General features: G+C 44.5%; 2 protein-coding genes across 3 annotated transcripts in view; both read left to right on the top strand.

Moving 5' to 3' along the window:
* The window catches only part of LOC307160110 (uncharacterized protein), a 34,689-nt gene extending 31,896 nt beyond the window's left edge, over window positions 1-2,793 (top strand). The window contains exon 15 of the mRNA XM_079873962.1: window positions 2,577-2,793. The gene's annotated coding sequence lies outside the window, so the exon portion shown is untranslated. The remainder of the gene's footprint in view (window positions 1-2,576) is intronic.
* The window catches only part of unc13c (unc-13 homolog C (C. elegans)), a 558,188-nt gene that overhangs the window by 211,622 nt on the left and 327,853 nt on the right, over window positions 1-18,713 (top strand). For both annotated transcript variants that reach the window (XM_079873953.1, XM_079873952.1), the window contains exons 17-18: window positions 4,104-4,237; window positions 18,226-18,311. In XM_079873953.1, coding sequence (XP_079730079.1) covers window positions 4,104-4,237; window positions 18,226-18,311 — 220 coding nt within the window. The remainder of the gene's footprint in view (window positions 1-4,103; window positions 4,238-18,225; window positions 18,312-18,713) is intronic.

The raw sequence follows: 18,713 nt of genomic DNA, 5'->3' as shown, positions 1-18,713 counted from the left end.
AAAATGATACGAACGGCATAAAACCTGGGGTATTTTTTTTAGCCTATAATAATAAACGTGAATCCAATGTGTGGGCCTACTAGCAACTTTATTAGCAGCATCCTCTAACATCGCGCCTAAAAACAACTGAGAAAGTCTGAACACAAACAAAATGCCCCCAAAAGAAAAGAATCTCTATGTTTTCGGTGCTGATGCGATGTAAGGGTGGCGCTGCTGCCAATAAAGCACCTAAAAGCTGTCACAACGAACCGGCAAAATTAATGATTATGAATATGTAAAATATAGCAGGAGACATTTTAATTGTTTACTAATAAACCAGTTTTTTATTTTTTTTATGTCTGTGTCGGCTGGAAAGATGCTGACTCGCGATCTTCGCAGTAGTGAACGCGCCAGAGAGAATTGCACATTTCATACGGATTACATAAGAGAGAAGTCTGTTTTCTTTCGTTTTGAATTGTTCTGTTTAAAAGTAGACATTTCAAGCTTTATATATATGTCTCAGGTCTGTGAGGCAAGTAGGCTATACTTGTCTGTAACATTGTGTTTTTTTTTTTTTGTGAAATAAATTTCTAAATAAATGCGACTTATAGTCCAGTGCGACTTAGGCTAGGCCTATACTGTATGTGTTTTTTCTTCTTCATGGCGCATTTTTTGACTGTTGCGATTTATACTCCGGAGCGACTTATTAATAGTAGGCTACATAATGGTTTGGAGTTTTTGAACTCCATTATTGAGCTGAGTTTTGACTGAAAATAGTCTACTGTTGATGACTGTGCAAGACAGATGGATTCAGGGTCAGGCTTGACTAAGCATGCTTCAGACTCGTGGTGTGAGCGGAGCGAAACTGGAGCGGGAAATAGGGCGACGCTCTGTCCTTTTGAAATTGCCGCTCTGCGCTCTGTCCAAGATCCGCCCGCTCGTGCTCCCCGCTCGCTCCCGCTCCACTCCGCTCACATGCTCTGCTTTATACATGGAACTTGGACAGGGCCAGGGCACACAGGCCACTGTGGCCGTACGATGATTTTTTTTTCACGGGGCATGAAGGCCAAAGTGTAGGGCAACGGCGGCCGTGGCCGCGGTATAATTCCCACCCTGGTGTGAGGCGAGTATACGCTGAGTTTCGGCTCATTTCTGTGATGCTCAAGTTCACTGAGACAGCAGAAAGCACATCCTGATTGTTTTCATTATTTTACAAAGCACAACATTTTGTAGTTATTGTGAGTTTACAGAAATAAGAGTTGAACCTTTACAGTTTGCATTACTCTGTCCTTTTATTCATACAGATAAGAGTATTGAAAGTTAAATGATCGCGCCGGCGCCTGTATGTCCTGCGACTAACCGACTAATAAAAGACCTAATAAATAATAATAATAAAAGACCTAATAAATAATAATAATAATAATAGTCGCTTTGGTGCATTTCTCACATCACTATTTACATTTGCACAACAGTTAGTTCAACCTCCACAACATTTAGTCATTTGTGCACATCATAGTAGCAGTTTCTCATTCCTTCCAACAAACTGCAAATGCTTTTGGACATGCATCTATTGCTTTCATACAACTCTCTGCTGTTATATAACATTATCATTTGCTTATGTCATGTCAGTCAAAATTAACTATACTTGTGAATGCTGAATAGTCATTCCATATAAAACTAATAGTCCTCATTTCATTGCTTGAGTCATTACATACAAAAATGTTGAACTAGTTATCAAAATCTGTCAAGCAAATTTTACACTTTTTTTAAAATTATTATTATTATTATTATTATTATTATTATTATTTTTCTGAAAATGCCTCCTAAATTGAATAATTTCTCTCAGGTGAATCTCAGCTTTCACTGATGAGGAACATCTGGATGTGCATGAATGATTACAGTACTATGTACTGTATGTTGTATGTTCAGTTCCAATATGTACTGCAATATTGTTTACAGTTGTGCATAGCTCTATGCATAGCTGTATTTATTTCATTTGCACAATGCTGTGAACAAATTAGAATTGCAAAGAGCATATGCAGTAAAAATGTGAAACATACATATTCAGTGTCTTGTACTCTGTTACCTCACTAAATACAGTAATGTGTAACTTTACTGTATTTTTCAAATGGCTGTTCAAATAGTATATAGTGCTATCTTGAGCATGTACAGGTAGTGTTACCAAGATCTGACTTTTTTGCAATGGAAAACATTTACAGAATAAACTGTCATAATGAAAACATAACCAAGCCATTTGACTATCTTGTTCATAAACAATGGTGTCAGGACTTTTCATCTTGATGACACTGACACTTTCATTGACATGAGTACTTGCTTTTGAGGAATGAGCTATCCATTTTGAGCAAGTGATACGCTTTTGCAGGTTATCAACTAGGTTTTGCAGTTTGTACTAATTGTTCTGAGAACTGCTTTAACTGTTGTGCAAATGTAAATAGTGATGTGAGAAATGCACCAAAGCGACTGAGAAAAACTGTAATAACCAGACCTAATAAATACTGATAATAGGATTCAGAACTTCGGATTGGAATTCCAGCACACACTTTATCATTTCAATTGTTTTTTCTGTCCACTTTTAGGTAAAAGTACCCAGAAGACACCCTGGCAGCAGACAGAGGTGCAGGCGGTGGAAAGGCACATGAAGCGATTCATCACATTCATCACATCGTTCATTGTACAAGCAAAGAGCGACTGTGACAAATGTTTAAAAGCTGAACCAGAAGCACTGAAGAACCGCGATTTGAAGACCGTAAAGTTTTACATTTATTAGTAGTGAATAAATGTGTTGAAGCTCAATTAGTAGTAGATTTTGTTTTATTTTTTATAAGTATCAGGTGAATGAGTAGCAGCTGATGCTGGGAGGTTGGCCGAAAAAATTACAATTATAGAAAGAATAGTTTGAAGTGGAAAGGTTTAAATGTTTGACCTGTGGGTATGAAATGGGTTGGAAAATATCCAGACAATAATTCATTACTTGCATGCAGTCCTTTGTTGCAGTGAAAAAGTTCTCCATTCACATATAATCCACTTCAATCACACTAATATTCCAATCAATTGTAAGAACAATCAATCGATCCAAACAAATATTCTGCATGTTGAGGAGATGATTACAAGCACAACACTAGGGCCTGGTTTCACAGACAGGATTTAGATTAAACCAGGATTAGGCCTTTAGTTCAGTTAGGACATTTAAGTAGCTTTTATAAACGTGTCTTAGAAATAAGCATTACTGGTGTGCATCTTGAGACAAAACAATGGCACTTGGACACAAAGGACTTAATTTAAGATGTGCTTTCAGTTAAAACGGCTTAAACACACACTTTAGTCTGAGACTATCTTAAGGCTGGTCTGTGAAACTGGCCATAGGTGTTCTATGCAAGAGTGAAGCTTGGTTGTAGATTGAACCCATTTTTTTTAAGGGCAAATGGACAAATGCAATCTGAGGAATTACTTCGTATAAATGCCTATTATTTGTCATTAGTAATATATTTCTTGTTCTATCTAGGTCCCCACAAATCAAAAGGGGAAGTTGTGTGAATTATGCAAATTAAGTCCCCACAAATCAAATAGGAGGTTGTGTGAATTATGCAAATTAGGTCCCCACAAATCTAATGGGAGGTTGTGTGAATTATGCAAATATTATGCAAAGTTGGTCCCTATAAGACATGTCAACTCGATTTTTCAAAAGTCCCCATAACGCATGGTCAAATCATTACTTCATCAATTCAGATATCTGAAGGCGTGTATAAGTTATCAAAGCTATGGTAAGTATCCCTAATTTTTTTCGTACCTCTAGAACCTTTAGAAAGGGTGGTCCCCACAAGTGATGATCATAAAGTTGGTCCCCATTCAGCATGGAAACCAGTATGTGTGTGTGTGTGTGTGTGTGTGTGTGTGTGTGTGTGTGTGTGTGTGTGTGTGTGTGTGTGTGTGTGTTTGCACCACCTAATAAAAAGTCTTATGAAGAAAAGCACTTAACCAGAGTGCCGAGTACTCAGATTCAGTACATCAGTTAACCGGACTAAATTATTCAAACTTTAAACACGTGGAAGGAGGAGAAATTGTGTCATTATCTGTAATAAACTTCTGTTTCTCTGTCTTTCCAGGCTAAGAAGCAGGATCTGCTGCGTGAGGAACAGGGTCCGTCCATCAAGAACCTGGACTTCTGGCCCAAACTGATCACACTGATGGTGTCTGTTATAGATGAGGACAGAATGGCCTACACACCCATCATTAACCAGTGCGTATCACAACACACACATTGTGAAGCCATCCGAATGTATCATATTTTGCTGTATTTTTCCCAAACAGGAAAGAAAACAATATATTTTATATATCAGTTGTTTCTCCTAGACAGCAATTAAATGAATAATTTCAATAAAGAGCTCAGCAATATCTCAATCTGTGCTCAGAATTTCCAAGACACCTTTGCAAACAAAAGTATGAACTCAACCATTTTTCATTAATTTATTCAAATGTCAAATGATCTGACTATATTAGTTTTAAATCTGTACACTCTTGCTGATCTTACAGTGGTTATGTTTACATGCACAACTTCTGTCTCAATCGGAATGAATTCATGCCAATTGATGAATCCGACCATAGTGTTTACATGAACACTTAAATAAAGCAATCGGGTTGATGTGTGGGTTTTTATGTCACAAGCTTCTAATCAGAATTGATTTTTTAGACATGCTTATACTGCAGGAATATATAGCGTTTTGTACAACACAACTGAAATAAGCCACAACACAACAAAATAAACGTAAAAAACGCCTCATTCTCGCTCCCAAAACAAAGCGTCTGTGGATGAGAGTATGAAGTGAGGACTGATGGGACGTAGTTCTGCTCCACTTCACAGACAATGAGTGGTTGGGGAATTCTAGAATAACACAACATTCATTAATGACATTATAATTAACAACAACTGCAGCTTGTTCCACGTGCCAAACGTCGTTACGCCATTTCTACGTCATTGCACATGTGCAGTCCTTTCCAGTTTTGTTTTTTCAATCCGATCAAGTGTTTACATGTTCTCTCAATAGGATTAGAAAAGGTATAAACCACCCCTTCCAATCCAATCGAAGTTTCATTCGGATCGAGCCCAATCGGATCGATTAAAGGAATAGTTTACTTAAAAATGAAATTTCTGTCATCATTTACTCACCCTCAAGCTGTTTCAAACTTGTATGAATTTCTTTCTTCTGCTGAACACAAAGAAAGATATTTTGAAGAATGTGGTAACCACACAGTTGATGTACCTCTATTGACTTCCATAGTAGGAAAAAAAATACTATGGAAGTCAATGGGGTCCATCAGTATTAGTTGATCAGTTTTACCAACGTCACAAGCCAAAATCTCTGGTTTCACCGTCTACACGACAACACTGCAACCGGAGTTTCTAATAATCTTCACCCTGGCAGGAATTTTCAAAAAAGTTTGGTTTCAGTGACTGGATACTGCGTTTGCGTGTGGACCAACGGCCAAACCGCATAGAAAAAGCTGGGGTTTTAAAAATACTCGTGTTTGTGTCGACAGGTCCTAAAAGTCCAAACATAACAGAACCGTGACAGTGAAGACCTCCAAAACAAAATTAGGAACTTTTGAAATAGCATAATAGGGACGCTTTCATTTTAGGACAAACATCTGAGACAAGTTGATACTTCAATTAAACATAACAAATTCATTTGGAGAATCGACTGAGATATGAAAGCGCAACGTCTTAGCAATAAAAGTTTCCCTCTGTATTAGGACAGATGATTTCGGACATGTGAACATGTGTTCATAGATTGCAGTATTTCATAAGCACATTTCAATGAAACTCAATATGTGGTGTGTGTGTGTGTATGTGACAGACATAGATTCTGTTCAGAAATTCACAGGCAGGAGACTTGAATAATTCAGCATCCTGGACAAACCCAGAGAAGAATCGTCTATCCCTCAATTTGTTTTTCTTTTGCTTCAAGCATTTCTGTTTATTCAACTCTCTCTTATCTTTTATCACACCTTTTGCGGAAGTCTATGTGTGTAAGGAAGATGTTACTGGACTTATAGTGTCATTAGTTCTGGTCTTGTCTCTTGATCCATGTGGATTGAAGAAAAATTGCACATACTGTGTTTGGACTATAATGATCTCTGCACAACTAGAGCGACTGCAGTGTGTATTTATGTGTAGGAGTGTGTGTGTGCGTGTGTGTGCGTGCGTGCGTGTGTGTGTGTTTGTTCCTGTTCAGAAAATTTAAAGGGTTAGTTCACCCAAAAATGAAAATTATCCCATAATTTGGTTACCCTCAATCCATCCTTGATGTATATGACTTTCTTCTTTCAGCCAAACACAATTGGAGTTATATTAAAAATATCCTGGCTCTTACAAGCTTTATAATGGGACTGAGTAGCGCCTGCAATTTTGAAGCCCAAAAAAGTGCTCGGCGTACGGCTGTTACTAGAAGCCATTGATAATAGTCTATAAAGTTATGAATATGGATATTTTTCTTACAAATGTGCATCGCTTCGCTTCAGAAGGCCTTTATTAACCCCCTGGTGCCATATGGATTACTTTTATGGTGGATGGATTTGGATTTTTTGGACTTATTGGACCTTTCTTGGCAAAATGTATGGAACCATTAAGGATATTTTTATCCAAGGGGCGCTTGTCTGAAGTTTAAAATCATTGGTTACCCGTAAGCCAATCACATAACGTTTGGTTATGACGTGTGTTATGCGCAGGCTCAGCCACATCTAACTTCCACTGTAAACACATGTATGATGCGAAAACAAAACCATCGAGCGAAATACCGGAGTGAACATGGCTGTGAACGACTTGCAGATTATGTGAAGTAAATCTACGCATCCACGTTATAATCAGCGTCAACATTACAGCTCTCAGCCCGCCCTCTGTTCGTTGATTGGCCGGCTGTTTTGAGGCCGGAGGAAAACGGGGAGAAAGGTTGCTATCTCAGACTGAGTACAGAAGCAAACTGAAATTGAGCGGAAGTACGAAGTCTGACGTAGTCAGGCTAGAACTAACCCTTTAACACAATGAAAATGAAAACTGATAGGATTCACACTGCTTTACAAAGGCAAAACACAGTAACACTAAAATCTGAGAAAAAATTACTTTGAGTGTTTTGATTGAATTTAATTGATTTAATGTCAGTATTCACACTTTGTTTTCTCTGAATCTGAGAACAGTTGAGCCAAGCCAAGGGACGAATCACAGTCTAAGAAACAAACTGTTGTTCAAAAAATGAACAAAAATGTTGTTCCTTTGATTTGTCTTTATATAGGGCAGAGCAGTGTTTTAGGTATCTTTAATATTTAGGATGAAATTCAGCATCAGAGTAACTTTGCTGCATGCAAGAATCAACACATATTGCAACATTATTTTGCAACAACAAACCAATCATAGTTCAGTATGCAAATATTACAATGACATCATATTTTGATTGATGAAAATTCTATCAAGTCAGTGTGAGATTTTCAAACTTTTATCTTGCATTTCTTAAGATATAAGGTTTACAAAATCCAAAATCAGAAGTTACATTGACACTTACTCTAGAAAATAAAGTATGAATAATGTTGAATAAGTTATTTGCAGAAGTATAATACAGAAGTTTAGAGGTTTAGAACAAGCTCTGAGCAAGCAGTGAGCAGGAGTGTTGAAGAAATATCAATACAGCGCTGCTTTGTTTCAACAGACAGCAAAAACTGATTTATTAGTTTGCTGTAGTCCAAACAGAACACATGAAATTACATTTTTTAGAAGTCCAATCCAAACCACATTTATATATAGCTTGAACTCCAACTAAATCAGGTTTTTGGAAATGAATTGGATTTCAGGTTTTCTTTATTAAAAATGCAACACGTTTGAAATATCAAGCTGCATCTGAATTCACTCTTTCCCTATGTAATTATAATGATGTGTGTATGCATGAATATGTAAATTACAGTAAAGCCTCTAAAGCTGACACTATTGTTCAAAAGTTTGAGGTTGGTTATATTTTTTCTATATTTTTTGAAAGATGTCATCAAGGGCTGCATTTATTTGATCAAAAATACAGTAAAAACATTAACAATATAAAATATTTTTACATTATAAAAATGTTTCTACTGTAGCATCATTACTCCAGTCTTGAATGTCACATGATCCTTCAGAAATCATTCTCTCAAGAAACATTTTTGATTATTATCAATGTTGAAAGCGGTTGTGCTGCTTCATATTTTTGTGGAAATAGTGATACTTTTTTTTTTTCAGGATTCTTTGATTAATAGAAAGTTCAAAAGAACAGGTTTTATTTAAAAAAAAAAAAAATACTGTGTAACATTATAAAGGCCCTTAATGTCACATTTGATCAATTGAATGCATCCTTTGTGAATAAGGTAAGGTAAATAAAAGTATTTCTTTTTTTAAAAAAAAAAGTCCTGACCACACTTTTGAATGGTAGTGAACTAAACCTCATGAGTTCAGAACAGAGAGAATTTGTGATGGTCATGAGCAGAGGTGAAATTTCTGATTTTCCATCCTCTCTTTCCACACTGACAGCATGCTAACTCCTTAAAGTCAACGTGACCCTGTTTACTTCCTTGATACAAGTTCCCTGTCTTATTATGAGCTATTCATCGCTGTGTGCTTTTATACAGTAAGAAACGTCTCGGTTACGTATGTAACCCTCGTTCCCTGAGTAGGGAACGGAGACGTTACGTCGGATGACGACGAATGGGGTTTCGCTTAGAAAGCCTGTCATCTTCGAGTATATAAAACGAGCCAATGGCAATGAAATGCCATGGGTCTGCGGAATTTGCATAGCGTAAGTCCGCCCCACGTCGTGGGTATATAAGGAAGTACGCTGGCAACATGCAGATATGTCTTCGCTGAGGAGCCGAGACTGAACTCAGGCGTTCCAGCGGTACAGCGGAAGTGGCAGGGAGACGTAACGTCTCCGTTCCCTACTCAGGGAACGAGGGTTACATACGTAACCGAGACGTTCCCTTTCGTAGTCACTCCGAGTTACGTCGGATGACGACGAATGGGGTTCCCAGTGTAATCACGCCACCTCTCGACTGTCTTCCAGTGCCCTGCGTAAGTCTGAGCTCCCTGTCGTGAGACTGGCACGGACGAAGGACTCCTACTTAACACAGGAATACCAAGGTACACTGGGAAGCATATCTCAGTGGAAATATGCAATTATGCCCAGCCCGAAGTGGGAGACTTGGCATACACATATGACCCCGGGGGGCTGCATATGGAGTATCACTGGGGTGTCCAGCCGCAGGTGGAATATTTCAACCCCAGTGGTGGCAAGGTGGCTTGCCAAGGGAAAGACACATGCTCAGAGAGGCTTACAGTGGAAATACACATGTGGGGGTCACCCAGAGGGGGAACCATGCACATGGAGGCACCTAGCCAAGCGCGAAAGCTGCCGGTGGCATAACTCTGGCGTTGACGTCGTCAGTGCTGGAGGAGACTCAGGGCTTATTAGGCTCACCTGAGGAGAATATCGCACGTATCCCGTCCGTGGAGAGGAATGGCGAGCAAGCGAAGACACCTGAGCAGAATCTAGTACCGGCTAGTTGAAGCGAGTACATGAGAAGAAACTGGCTCCACTCGGAGATTGTAGAATCTCACGAATGTGTTAGGTGTCGCCCAGCCTGCAGCTCTGCAGATGTCTGTTAGCGAGGCGCCATGCGCTAGAGCCCAAGAGGATGCCACACTCCGAGTGGAGTGGGCCGTCACACCAAGGGGGCATGGTCGACCTTGCTGCTGGTAAGCCAAGCAATGGCGTCCACTATCCAGTGAGACAACCTTTGCTTGGAGAGAGCCTTTCCCTTCAGCTTCCCACCATGACAGACAAAGAGCTGGTCTGAGGTCTTGAAACACTGCGTTCTGTCGACGTAAGCACGGAGTGCGCGTACTGGACAGAGCAGTGCCAAGGCTGGGTCTGCCTCCTCCGAGGGCAGCGCTTGCAGGTTCACCACCTGGTCTCGAAAGGGTGTGGTGGGAACCTTGGGCACATATCCAGGCCGGGGTCTCAGGATCACGTGAGAGTTAGCCGGTCCGAATTCCAGGCACGCTTCGTCAACCGAAAATGCCTGCAGGTCCCCTACCCTCTTGATGGAGGCCAATGCAACCAGGAGCGCTGTCTTCATTGACAGGAACTTAAGCTTCACTGATTGCAGAGGCTCAAAGGGAGCACTCTGCAGGGCAGTTAACCCTTTAGGCGCCAGAGGTTTTTTCCTAAAACTTTCGATTTTGACATCTTAATTTCAAAAGGCTATATCTTAAAAGTGATAAAAGATAGAGACTTTCTGTAAATTAGAGAAATATTAAGGATGACCCAAAGTTTATGTAGGGATTACATTTTCCCATCTAATTTGCATATTATGACGTCATATGGTGTATTCATAGGACAATGAATATCTTGGATTATAGAATTTTTATAGATTATAGAATTTTTATGGTTTTTGTTGATGTTTATTTGGTTGTTGTTTTTTTTTTAGCTGACAAAGACGCACACATCACAAGGACATGAACACACAAAAAAGAACACATATTGTACACTACTAAATGGTCAGGGAAATAGATAGTAAATCAACAGTGTAATAAATGGCAGACAAAAACAATTGTTGCAGGGCTTTTGCTGTAGAGATAATGACTCCCTATTCATCCAGGTGACATTTCTTGTAGTGTTTCATGGTGTGGTCTTGCGATAGACTATGCATAATAGCCCCTCTGCCCCGTGTCACATTGCCTCTTCTCCTGCTACGAGCAGCAGCGCGGGCGCGGCCAGATCTGCCTCGCGCGCGCGCCGAGTGTGCACAGCTCGGACTACTGTCATTGTCATTGCGACTCCCCACCCTGCCTCCACGTTGCCCCCTAACTGTCCTATGAATACTTCGACCTCGTCTAACATACCCAGTGGCATTAGACAAAGTCTCCACCACAATACTTTCGCCGCGATTGCGGAGAGGCACACGGTCACCATGGCTAGCGCGGTAAAAATCTCCCGCGGCCGCCTCGTTCCCCACAACACTAACACGCCTGCTAACTTCGCGATGAACACTCCGACCCCGGGAAACATTGTTCCCACCACTGACATTGGGAAAAGGACCATCTAACGTTATATTGGGCAAAGGATTCACCGTTTGTGCTTGGTGTAGGGCTATACTTTCACTTTCAGAATCACCGTCATTTTCTGAAGGCAGATAACGTTATTCCCCTTCAGAATCAGGGTCCGTGAATAGAAGACACAACACTTCATTGCGGGTAAGCTTTATTGATGCCATTAGATAATAATAATAATAATAATGTAATGCAAATACTCGCTGACGTTGACAATATTGCTCTGATAAAATGGCTCACTCGCACACTAGCTCCGCTTTTGTTCGCACTGATTCAATGCGCTCTAGCTCGAAGATTTTGTATAGAAGCATGACTTTTTTTTGAGTCGGGGATGAAGTATGACATGTCTGCCAACTAGTGGAGGGGAGGTTGAACGAAATTTGACACCCTATTTGACAAAATCGGCCGTTTTATTCAGTGCCGCATCTTGTCGAGTAAACTCGACCGTGGCGCCCAGAGGGTTAAAACCACTGAGAGGTCCCAAGAGGGTACGAGGGGAGGACGAGGAGGATTCAGTCTCCTCGCTCCCCTCAGGAACCTGACGATCAGGTCGTGCTTTCCCAAGGACTTACTATCAACTGCGTCGAGATTTGCGGCAACATACACTTTCAGGGTGGAGGGAGACAGCCTTCGCTCCAACCCTTCTTGCAAGAAGGAAAGCACGACACTGATGGGGCATTTCGTGGGTTCTAGATTTTTAGAAGAACACCAATTGACGAAGAGGTTCCACTTCAACGCATAGGCATGTCTCGTGGACGATGCTCTAGCGGAAGTGATGGTAGCCACCACCGCTGGTGGTAGGGTACTCAAACCTACCTCGTCCCGTCCAGGAGCCACACGTGGAGGTTCCAAAGATCGGGACGAGGGTGCCACAAGGTGCCCCGTCCCTGAGAAAGCAGGTCCTTCCTCAGGGGAATTGGCCAGGGAGGTGCTGTCGCGAGGAGTACTAGTTCTGGGAACCAAGTGCGGTTGTGCCAATACGGGGCAACCAATATTACCTGCTCCTCGTCCTCCCTGATCTTGCGCAAAGTCTGCGCAAGGAGGCTCACTGGGGGAAACGCATACTTGCGGAGGCCCCACGGCCAGCTGTGCGCCAGTGCATCCGTGCCGAGCGTGCCCTCGGTCAGGGAATAAAACAGGTCGCAATGGGACGAGTTGTGGGAGGCAAACAGATCTACCTGTGCGTCCCCGAACTGATCCCAAATCAGCTGAACCGACTGGGGATGGAGTCTCCATTCTCCAGCGAGAGACCGAAACCGAGACAGCTCGTCGGCCGCCTGGTTCAGGTCTCCCGGGATATAAATGGCTGGAAGCGACCTCAGATGCTTCTGACTCCATATGAGGAGGTGGCGGGCGAGTTGTGACATACGGCGGGAGCGCAGACCACCTTGACGGTTGATGTACGCTACAGTCGCGGTATTGTCTGATCGGACTAGTACGTGTTGACCCCTGAGCAACGCACGGAAGCGGTGCAGGGCAAGACGTACAGCCAACAACTCGAGGCAATTGACATGCCAAAGGCGCTGGGGTCCTGTCCAGGAGCCCGCGGCAGCATGTCCATTGCACATGGCGCCCCAACCCGTGGTGGAGGCATCTGTTGATACCACAACATGCCTGGAAACTCGTTCCAAGGGCACTCCGGCCCGAAGAAAACTGAGGTTCGACCACGGGGTGAAGGTCTGACGGCAGGTCGGAGTCACTGGAACTCGGAGCATGCCGTGATGCCATGCCCACATCGAGACTCGATCGCGAAGCCAAAGCTGAAGTGGTCTCATATGAAGCAATCCGAGCGGCGTTACTGCGGCTGCGGATGCCATATGCCCCAGGAGCCTCTGAAATAGTTTCAGTGGAACCGCACTCTTGCCCTCGAACTGACGAAGGCAAGTCAGCAGTGACTGCGCGCGCTCGCTCGTAAGCTGCGTGCACATGGCGACCGAGACTTTCCATACCGAGAAAAGAGATCCTCTGTACGGGGCAGAGTTTGCTCTTCTCCCAGTTGACCCGAAGGCCCAGACGAGCTAGGTGCCGGAGCACTAAGTCCCTGTGTTCGCAAACCTGGTCTCGAGAGTGAGCTAGGATCAGCCAGTTGTCGAGATAATTCAGGATGCTAACCCCGTGTTCCCGTAGAGGAACAAGGGCTGCCTCGACAACCTTCGTGAAGACGCGAGGAGACAGGGCTAGCCCGAAAGGGAGAACCGCGTACTGGTATGCCTGCCCCTCGAAAACAAACCGAATAAACGGTCTGTGTCGAGGAAGAATGGAGACATGGAAGTAGGCGTCCTTCAGGTCGATCGCTGCAAACCAATCCTGTGGCCGCACGCACTCGAAAATGCGTTTGGCCGTGAGCATCTTGAATGGGAGCGGTTCAAGACGCGCAAATCGAGGATCGGTCGTAACCCACCGGATTTCTTCGGTACAATGAAGTAGGGGCTGTAGAAGCCGGACTTCATTTCGGCTGGAGGGACAGTCTCGATCGCACCCTTCGCCAGTAGGGTGGCGACCTCCGCTCTCATGACAGGGGCATAGCCACTGACCATAGTATAGCGGACTCCCCTGAAGCGGGGAGGAGACCGCACGAACTGAATCGCGTAGCCGAGCCTGATGGTTCTCGCGACCCAACGGGACAGTCTGGGAAGACTCCCAAAAGCTGTACCAGCGGGGTCAAGCGAACCACAAACGTACCCTGGTGGTGCAGCGAAGCGGAATGACCGGCCCGGACGTGGGTGGCATAGCGGCCCAGTGTGGGGGCACGGTCATTAACCGCGTCCTGCCAGAGGAGGCCAGGGAAGGACCAGCGTTCCACGGGGGCGTGCTCTGGCAGGGGTCTGGCGACAGAGGAGGACGAGAGTGGCGAGGCTCATGAGCGGCGCGCACTGTCATCTACAGCCTCTTGGGGCTCGGAGGAAGGGGCATCAGTTCTTGAAACAAGAGATTCTACCCCGGCCCTCCACCAGGGGACGGAGTGGCCCTGCTACCAACTCCTTAGAAGAACTGAGCCCTAACTCCAAGCTGCCAGTCTCGAGAGTGCTGCTTAGCCTGGCGTTTGGCCGGCTAAGGGGCGGAGACGGGCAGTGCCGCCCTCCTGCATTCCCCTCCTGCCAGGGGCCGGTGAAGGCTCGAGGGGAGGAGCCGCAGGGAGGCGGCCTCGGCGGGAAGCAGACTAAGGAGACCGCACAGACGGATGACCATTGATGCAGAAGGCCTCAGTCCACTTCAGGGGAGGGTCGAAGACTGTTGGGCGCAGTCCTCAACCACACCGCCGAGCAAGCCACCCGTCTCGAGAGTGCTGCTTAGCCTGGCGTTTGGCCGGCTAAGGGGCGGAGACGGGCGGTGCCACCCTCCTGCAACCCTCTCCTGCTCGGGGCTAGTGAAGGCCCGAGGGGAGGGGCCGCAGGGAGGCGGCCTCGGCGGGAAGCAGACTAAGGAGACCGCACGGACGGATGACCGTTGGTGCAGAAGGCCTCAGTCTGCTTCTGGGGTGGTCGAAGACTGTAGGGTACAGTCCTCAACCCCACCGCCGAGGAGCCCAGCCTGGGACATGGGGGAGCTGAGAAAATGAATTCTCAGACCCCCTCTCATCAACCTGGCTGAGCCCATTCCTGGACCACACCTGTGGACATCACCTGGCCCGGGATCACGCAGGTACCGATGTCGCCCGTAGAGCGAGGTCAGTAGTGTGCGTGGCGGATCGACCAGCCCGGACATGGGAGGCATAGCGTCCCTGCGTGGGGGCGTGGTCGAGTTTCCGCGTTCTGTCAGTGTTGGCCAGGGAAGGACCAGCGTTCCACGGGGGCCAGGTCTGACAGAACTCCCAAGTCAGCACTGCCTCGAAGGCAAAGGCGACGCACAGCACTGCATGCCTGTGCCACGATAGTGACAGAGAACATACAGCCCATGATCGCCACGCGATCGAGTGCAGCGAAGGCGGAGGACGCCCGCGGGCCGCGATAAGTCACAGGGACCCTCGCGAGCCGGAGGCGTCCTGATGCACGTCCGGGAGAAAGGCACTGGGAGCGAGTGCTGTAGAGCAACACGCGCCCAGAAACCAATCGTAAGCCTACAGCGCTCGGGGGGAGAGCGCCCCTCCAACCAATGCTTTCAGCTGCCCGGGAAAGCATGGCCATCAGCTCTGGATCTGACTCGACTAACACTGACACTCCCGAGGGAGGCAACGCAGTCGAATCCTCATTTCCAGAGGAAACAAGCCTGCCTTGTGATGCTGTGAGTGACATGACACCATCTGCTGGAGTCCCGAATGAAAACACTGGGTCCCCGAGAGGAACCAGGCACACACGGAATCCCCACGGTTTGCGATGTGGAGGGGGGCGTGGCCCGAGGAAAGCTCGTCGGAATTATGCCACACCATAACCCTCAGATCACCCTGGCCACCAGCCAAAGTATCCCCTCTCGAGGAAGAGATAGATTGGGGTGTGGCAGAGGGGACTCTCACACAGAGATCATAGAGTCTCGATCTATAAACATCGCGATGGTCATGTTCCCGCAATGAAAACATGAGTCATCCACGAGCGCTGCCGAGCGTGATTAAGCCCAACACGCGAAACAGCGCTCGTGACCGTTAGACAGATGAGTCACGCGCCCACATCCAGAAAATACACGGGCGAGCCGTCTTGAAAAAGATGTGCCGCGTGCAGCTCTTTTAGAGAGAGAAAAAAGCTCAGCAGAGTGCTGAAGCGCCCAGGGAGAAACACACACACTGTCGGCAGATCACTGCACAGATCAGCAGCAGGCAATGCGATCTCGCTGGAACACGCCGTCACACCAACACACTGAAGAGCCGCTCGTCTCGTAGAGTGAAGATGATACAGAATGGCTTGTAGGAGTGAAGAAAACTCTTGGCTCCGAAGCGAAAACATATCTGCATGTTGCCAGCGTACTTCCTTATATACCCACGACGTGGGGCGGACTTACGCTATGCAAATTCCGCAGACCCATGGCATTTCATTGCCATTGGCTCGTTTTATATACTCGAAGATGACAGGCTTTCTAAGCGAAACCCCATTCGTCGTCATCCGACGTAACTCGGAGTGACTACGAAAGGGAACTATGTTTGTCTTCATAACCTTTCATCAGAATAATGACATCCTCCGCCTTCTTCCCCACAACAGATAAAATCACGTTTGCACAATAAATCACGTAAAATGGGCTGTAAACGACGTTTCATGCTGAATTTAAGTCATAGCTACTAGGGATGGGCATTCGATTAAATTTTCTTAGTCGATCGTCGGGAGAATTAACGATCGACTATCGATTAATCATTAATATTTTTATATTGAAATTCATTATTTCTTTAACTTTTTATAAATTAAAAATGCAATGAAAATACAAAAATACAGTTTGATGAGATCTTTATTACAAGAAGATCAACTTGTGGCAGTGAAACTGGACGTTCGGTAGACTTGAAGATATGCCCTGCGGTGCTCTAAAACAGCGGAACCTGCAGCTGCGAGCCGGCGTTCTTAAACAGAGACCCATGGCCACTTCATCCGTTTTCTGTGATCGGATAGCTATCCGATCGTGAAAAGACCAAATGTAAATGCCCTCCGAAACGCATTCGAGACGGATTTAAATCCGATCACTCAAACCACTTCAGGAGGAGATCTGAGACGCATTCCAGACGAAACTGGACAAGAGTAAATGCATCTGGTTGTTGAAACCACATATGTAAATTTGACTTATCCCAAAAATGCTAAGAAATAAACGTGTGAGAGTGTGTTATAGGCTATATGTCATGTTATAGCCAGATATGACGACGCTACTTCAACACGCATCACCACAGATGAGCATCTATTCATCAAGCCAACGTGCAAACTATCGCAAATGAAAGTGAAAGTCGGTTCATCAAACGGACCGCATTAAAAGTAAAGAGCCGAAATGATCTTACCAGGGCTGTTGCCGCATCTTGTTGCGGTCTTTGATTTAGAAATGTTCGCTGATGATCAATAAAATGCAGCTCATATCAGTTGCTTTCGATGACGTGCAACAATTTAAATATGCATATAGCGCGGGAATTCAAGATCGGATTTATATCCGTTTTGCAAAAACACATTTATGTGACCAGGTGTAAATGGAATCGTTTTGATAAATCAGATAGCTATCGGATCTGAGAAAACGCATGAAGTTCCCATAGAACTTCTGCACCAGTCTACTGATTTCTGTTGAGAAAGATAAGCATGTTGACATGATCTGGGATCAGACGTGACCGCAACCTGGTGACAGCCAGTCCAGCCGCCGAAAACACCCGCTCTGAGGGGACTGACGTTGCCGGGATGCACAGGTACCTCCGCGCTAAAATTAATTCCACTGCTTCAAGACTCACACTACGCAACGCAACCTGCATTAGTTTAATCGATAACAAATAAACGTGATCGACGAAATTCTTAACGATCAATTATCGATCGTCGATTAATTATGCCCATCCCTAATAGCTACAGCAGATAGAGATAGATGCTTAAATAAAACGTAGTAAATGACTTCAGGTAGGAGCACATCCTTTCATCACTATGAGAGAGAGAGAGAGAGAGAGAGAGAGAGAGAGAGAGAGAAAACCAGGGAGGTTTTATCTAGTTCATGATCATTCTGTGTTCATCTGCATCTATATGTGCCCATCTCTGATAGCTCCTTCTGTCCATCCTAAGCAATTAAATAGAGTTGAGCCTAGTCTAGATTGATCTGAGATTGCTTTTGAGCAGTGGGGGAGAGTAGAGAACTGATCACTTCACTCAGTGATATGGTATGGTGGCGGTTGCCATGGAAACAGCCTGTGTGATGGGTAGCACAGTGAAATTGGTGCCCAAAAACAGAATGTGCTCACATGTGAAATGCACGCATCTAAAATAGGACAGGACGCTTTTACATCCACTCCAAGACATAAAACAATATTAGTCCTCTTGAGTTTCAGATCAAGACCAAAACATGTTATCCAAGAACTGAAATAAAGAAAAAGTACATTATTTATGTATTTATTTATTTATTTGCGGTCTTGAGATCTCTGAAGACTCGGACCACAAGATCAGGACACTGATGGACGAATGAATTGCTGAGCAGATTGCTGTATGGTTGTAACAATGTCTGTTTTTATTTCATTTTAGGTTCCCGCAAGAGTTGAATATGGGTAGAATTAGTGCTGAAATCATGTGGAACCTCTTCGCCATGGATATGAAGTACGCAATGGAGGGTGAGTAACTCCTGCTCCAGTTTTTATCTCTTTATGGGGTTAGTGGCATGGTTTTTGTTCTGATGTGGTTTTAGCTGGGTCTGTTTGGATCTGAGATCCAACTCACTTCGTATATCGATTCTTTTTGAGCAAAACTCAAGATGGCTTTTTCATCATGGTTGGACTGAGTCTTAAGTGATGCTGGTGTTTCTGTTCTTTCTGGAGGCTCTCTCATGTTTTTAAAGAGAAAAATGGTTTGGTTTGGTTGAAAACTGTTTTAGTTTTTTCATGTAGTCTACATATACGTCTACAAATAATATGTATAAAGGGTTTTTTCTTCTTCTTTTTTTTTTCTACCAAAACATCTTAATTTAGTTTTTTGTGACCATTGTTCGCCCACTCTCTGGTGTTTTGGCTTCTGAT

Source organism: Squalius cephalus (genome assembly GCF_949319135.1).
Source record: "Squalius cephalus genome assembly, chromosome: 6".
Classification (NCBI taxonomy): Eukaryota; Metazoa; Chordata; class Actinopteri; order Cypriniformes; family Leuciscidae; genus Squalius; species Squalius cephalus.
The sequence above is the reverse complement of the archived record's forward strand: the minus strand, read 5'-3'. Positions and strand labels throughout refer to the sequence as shown.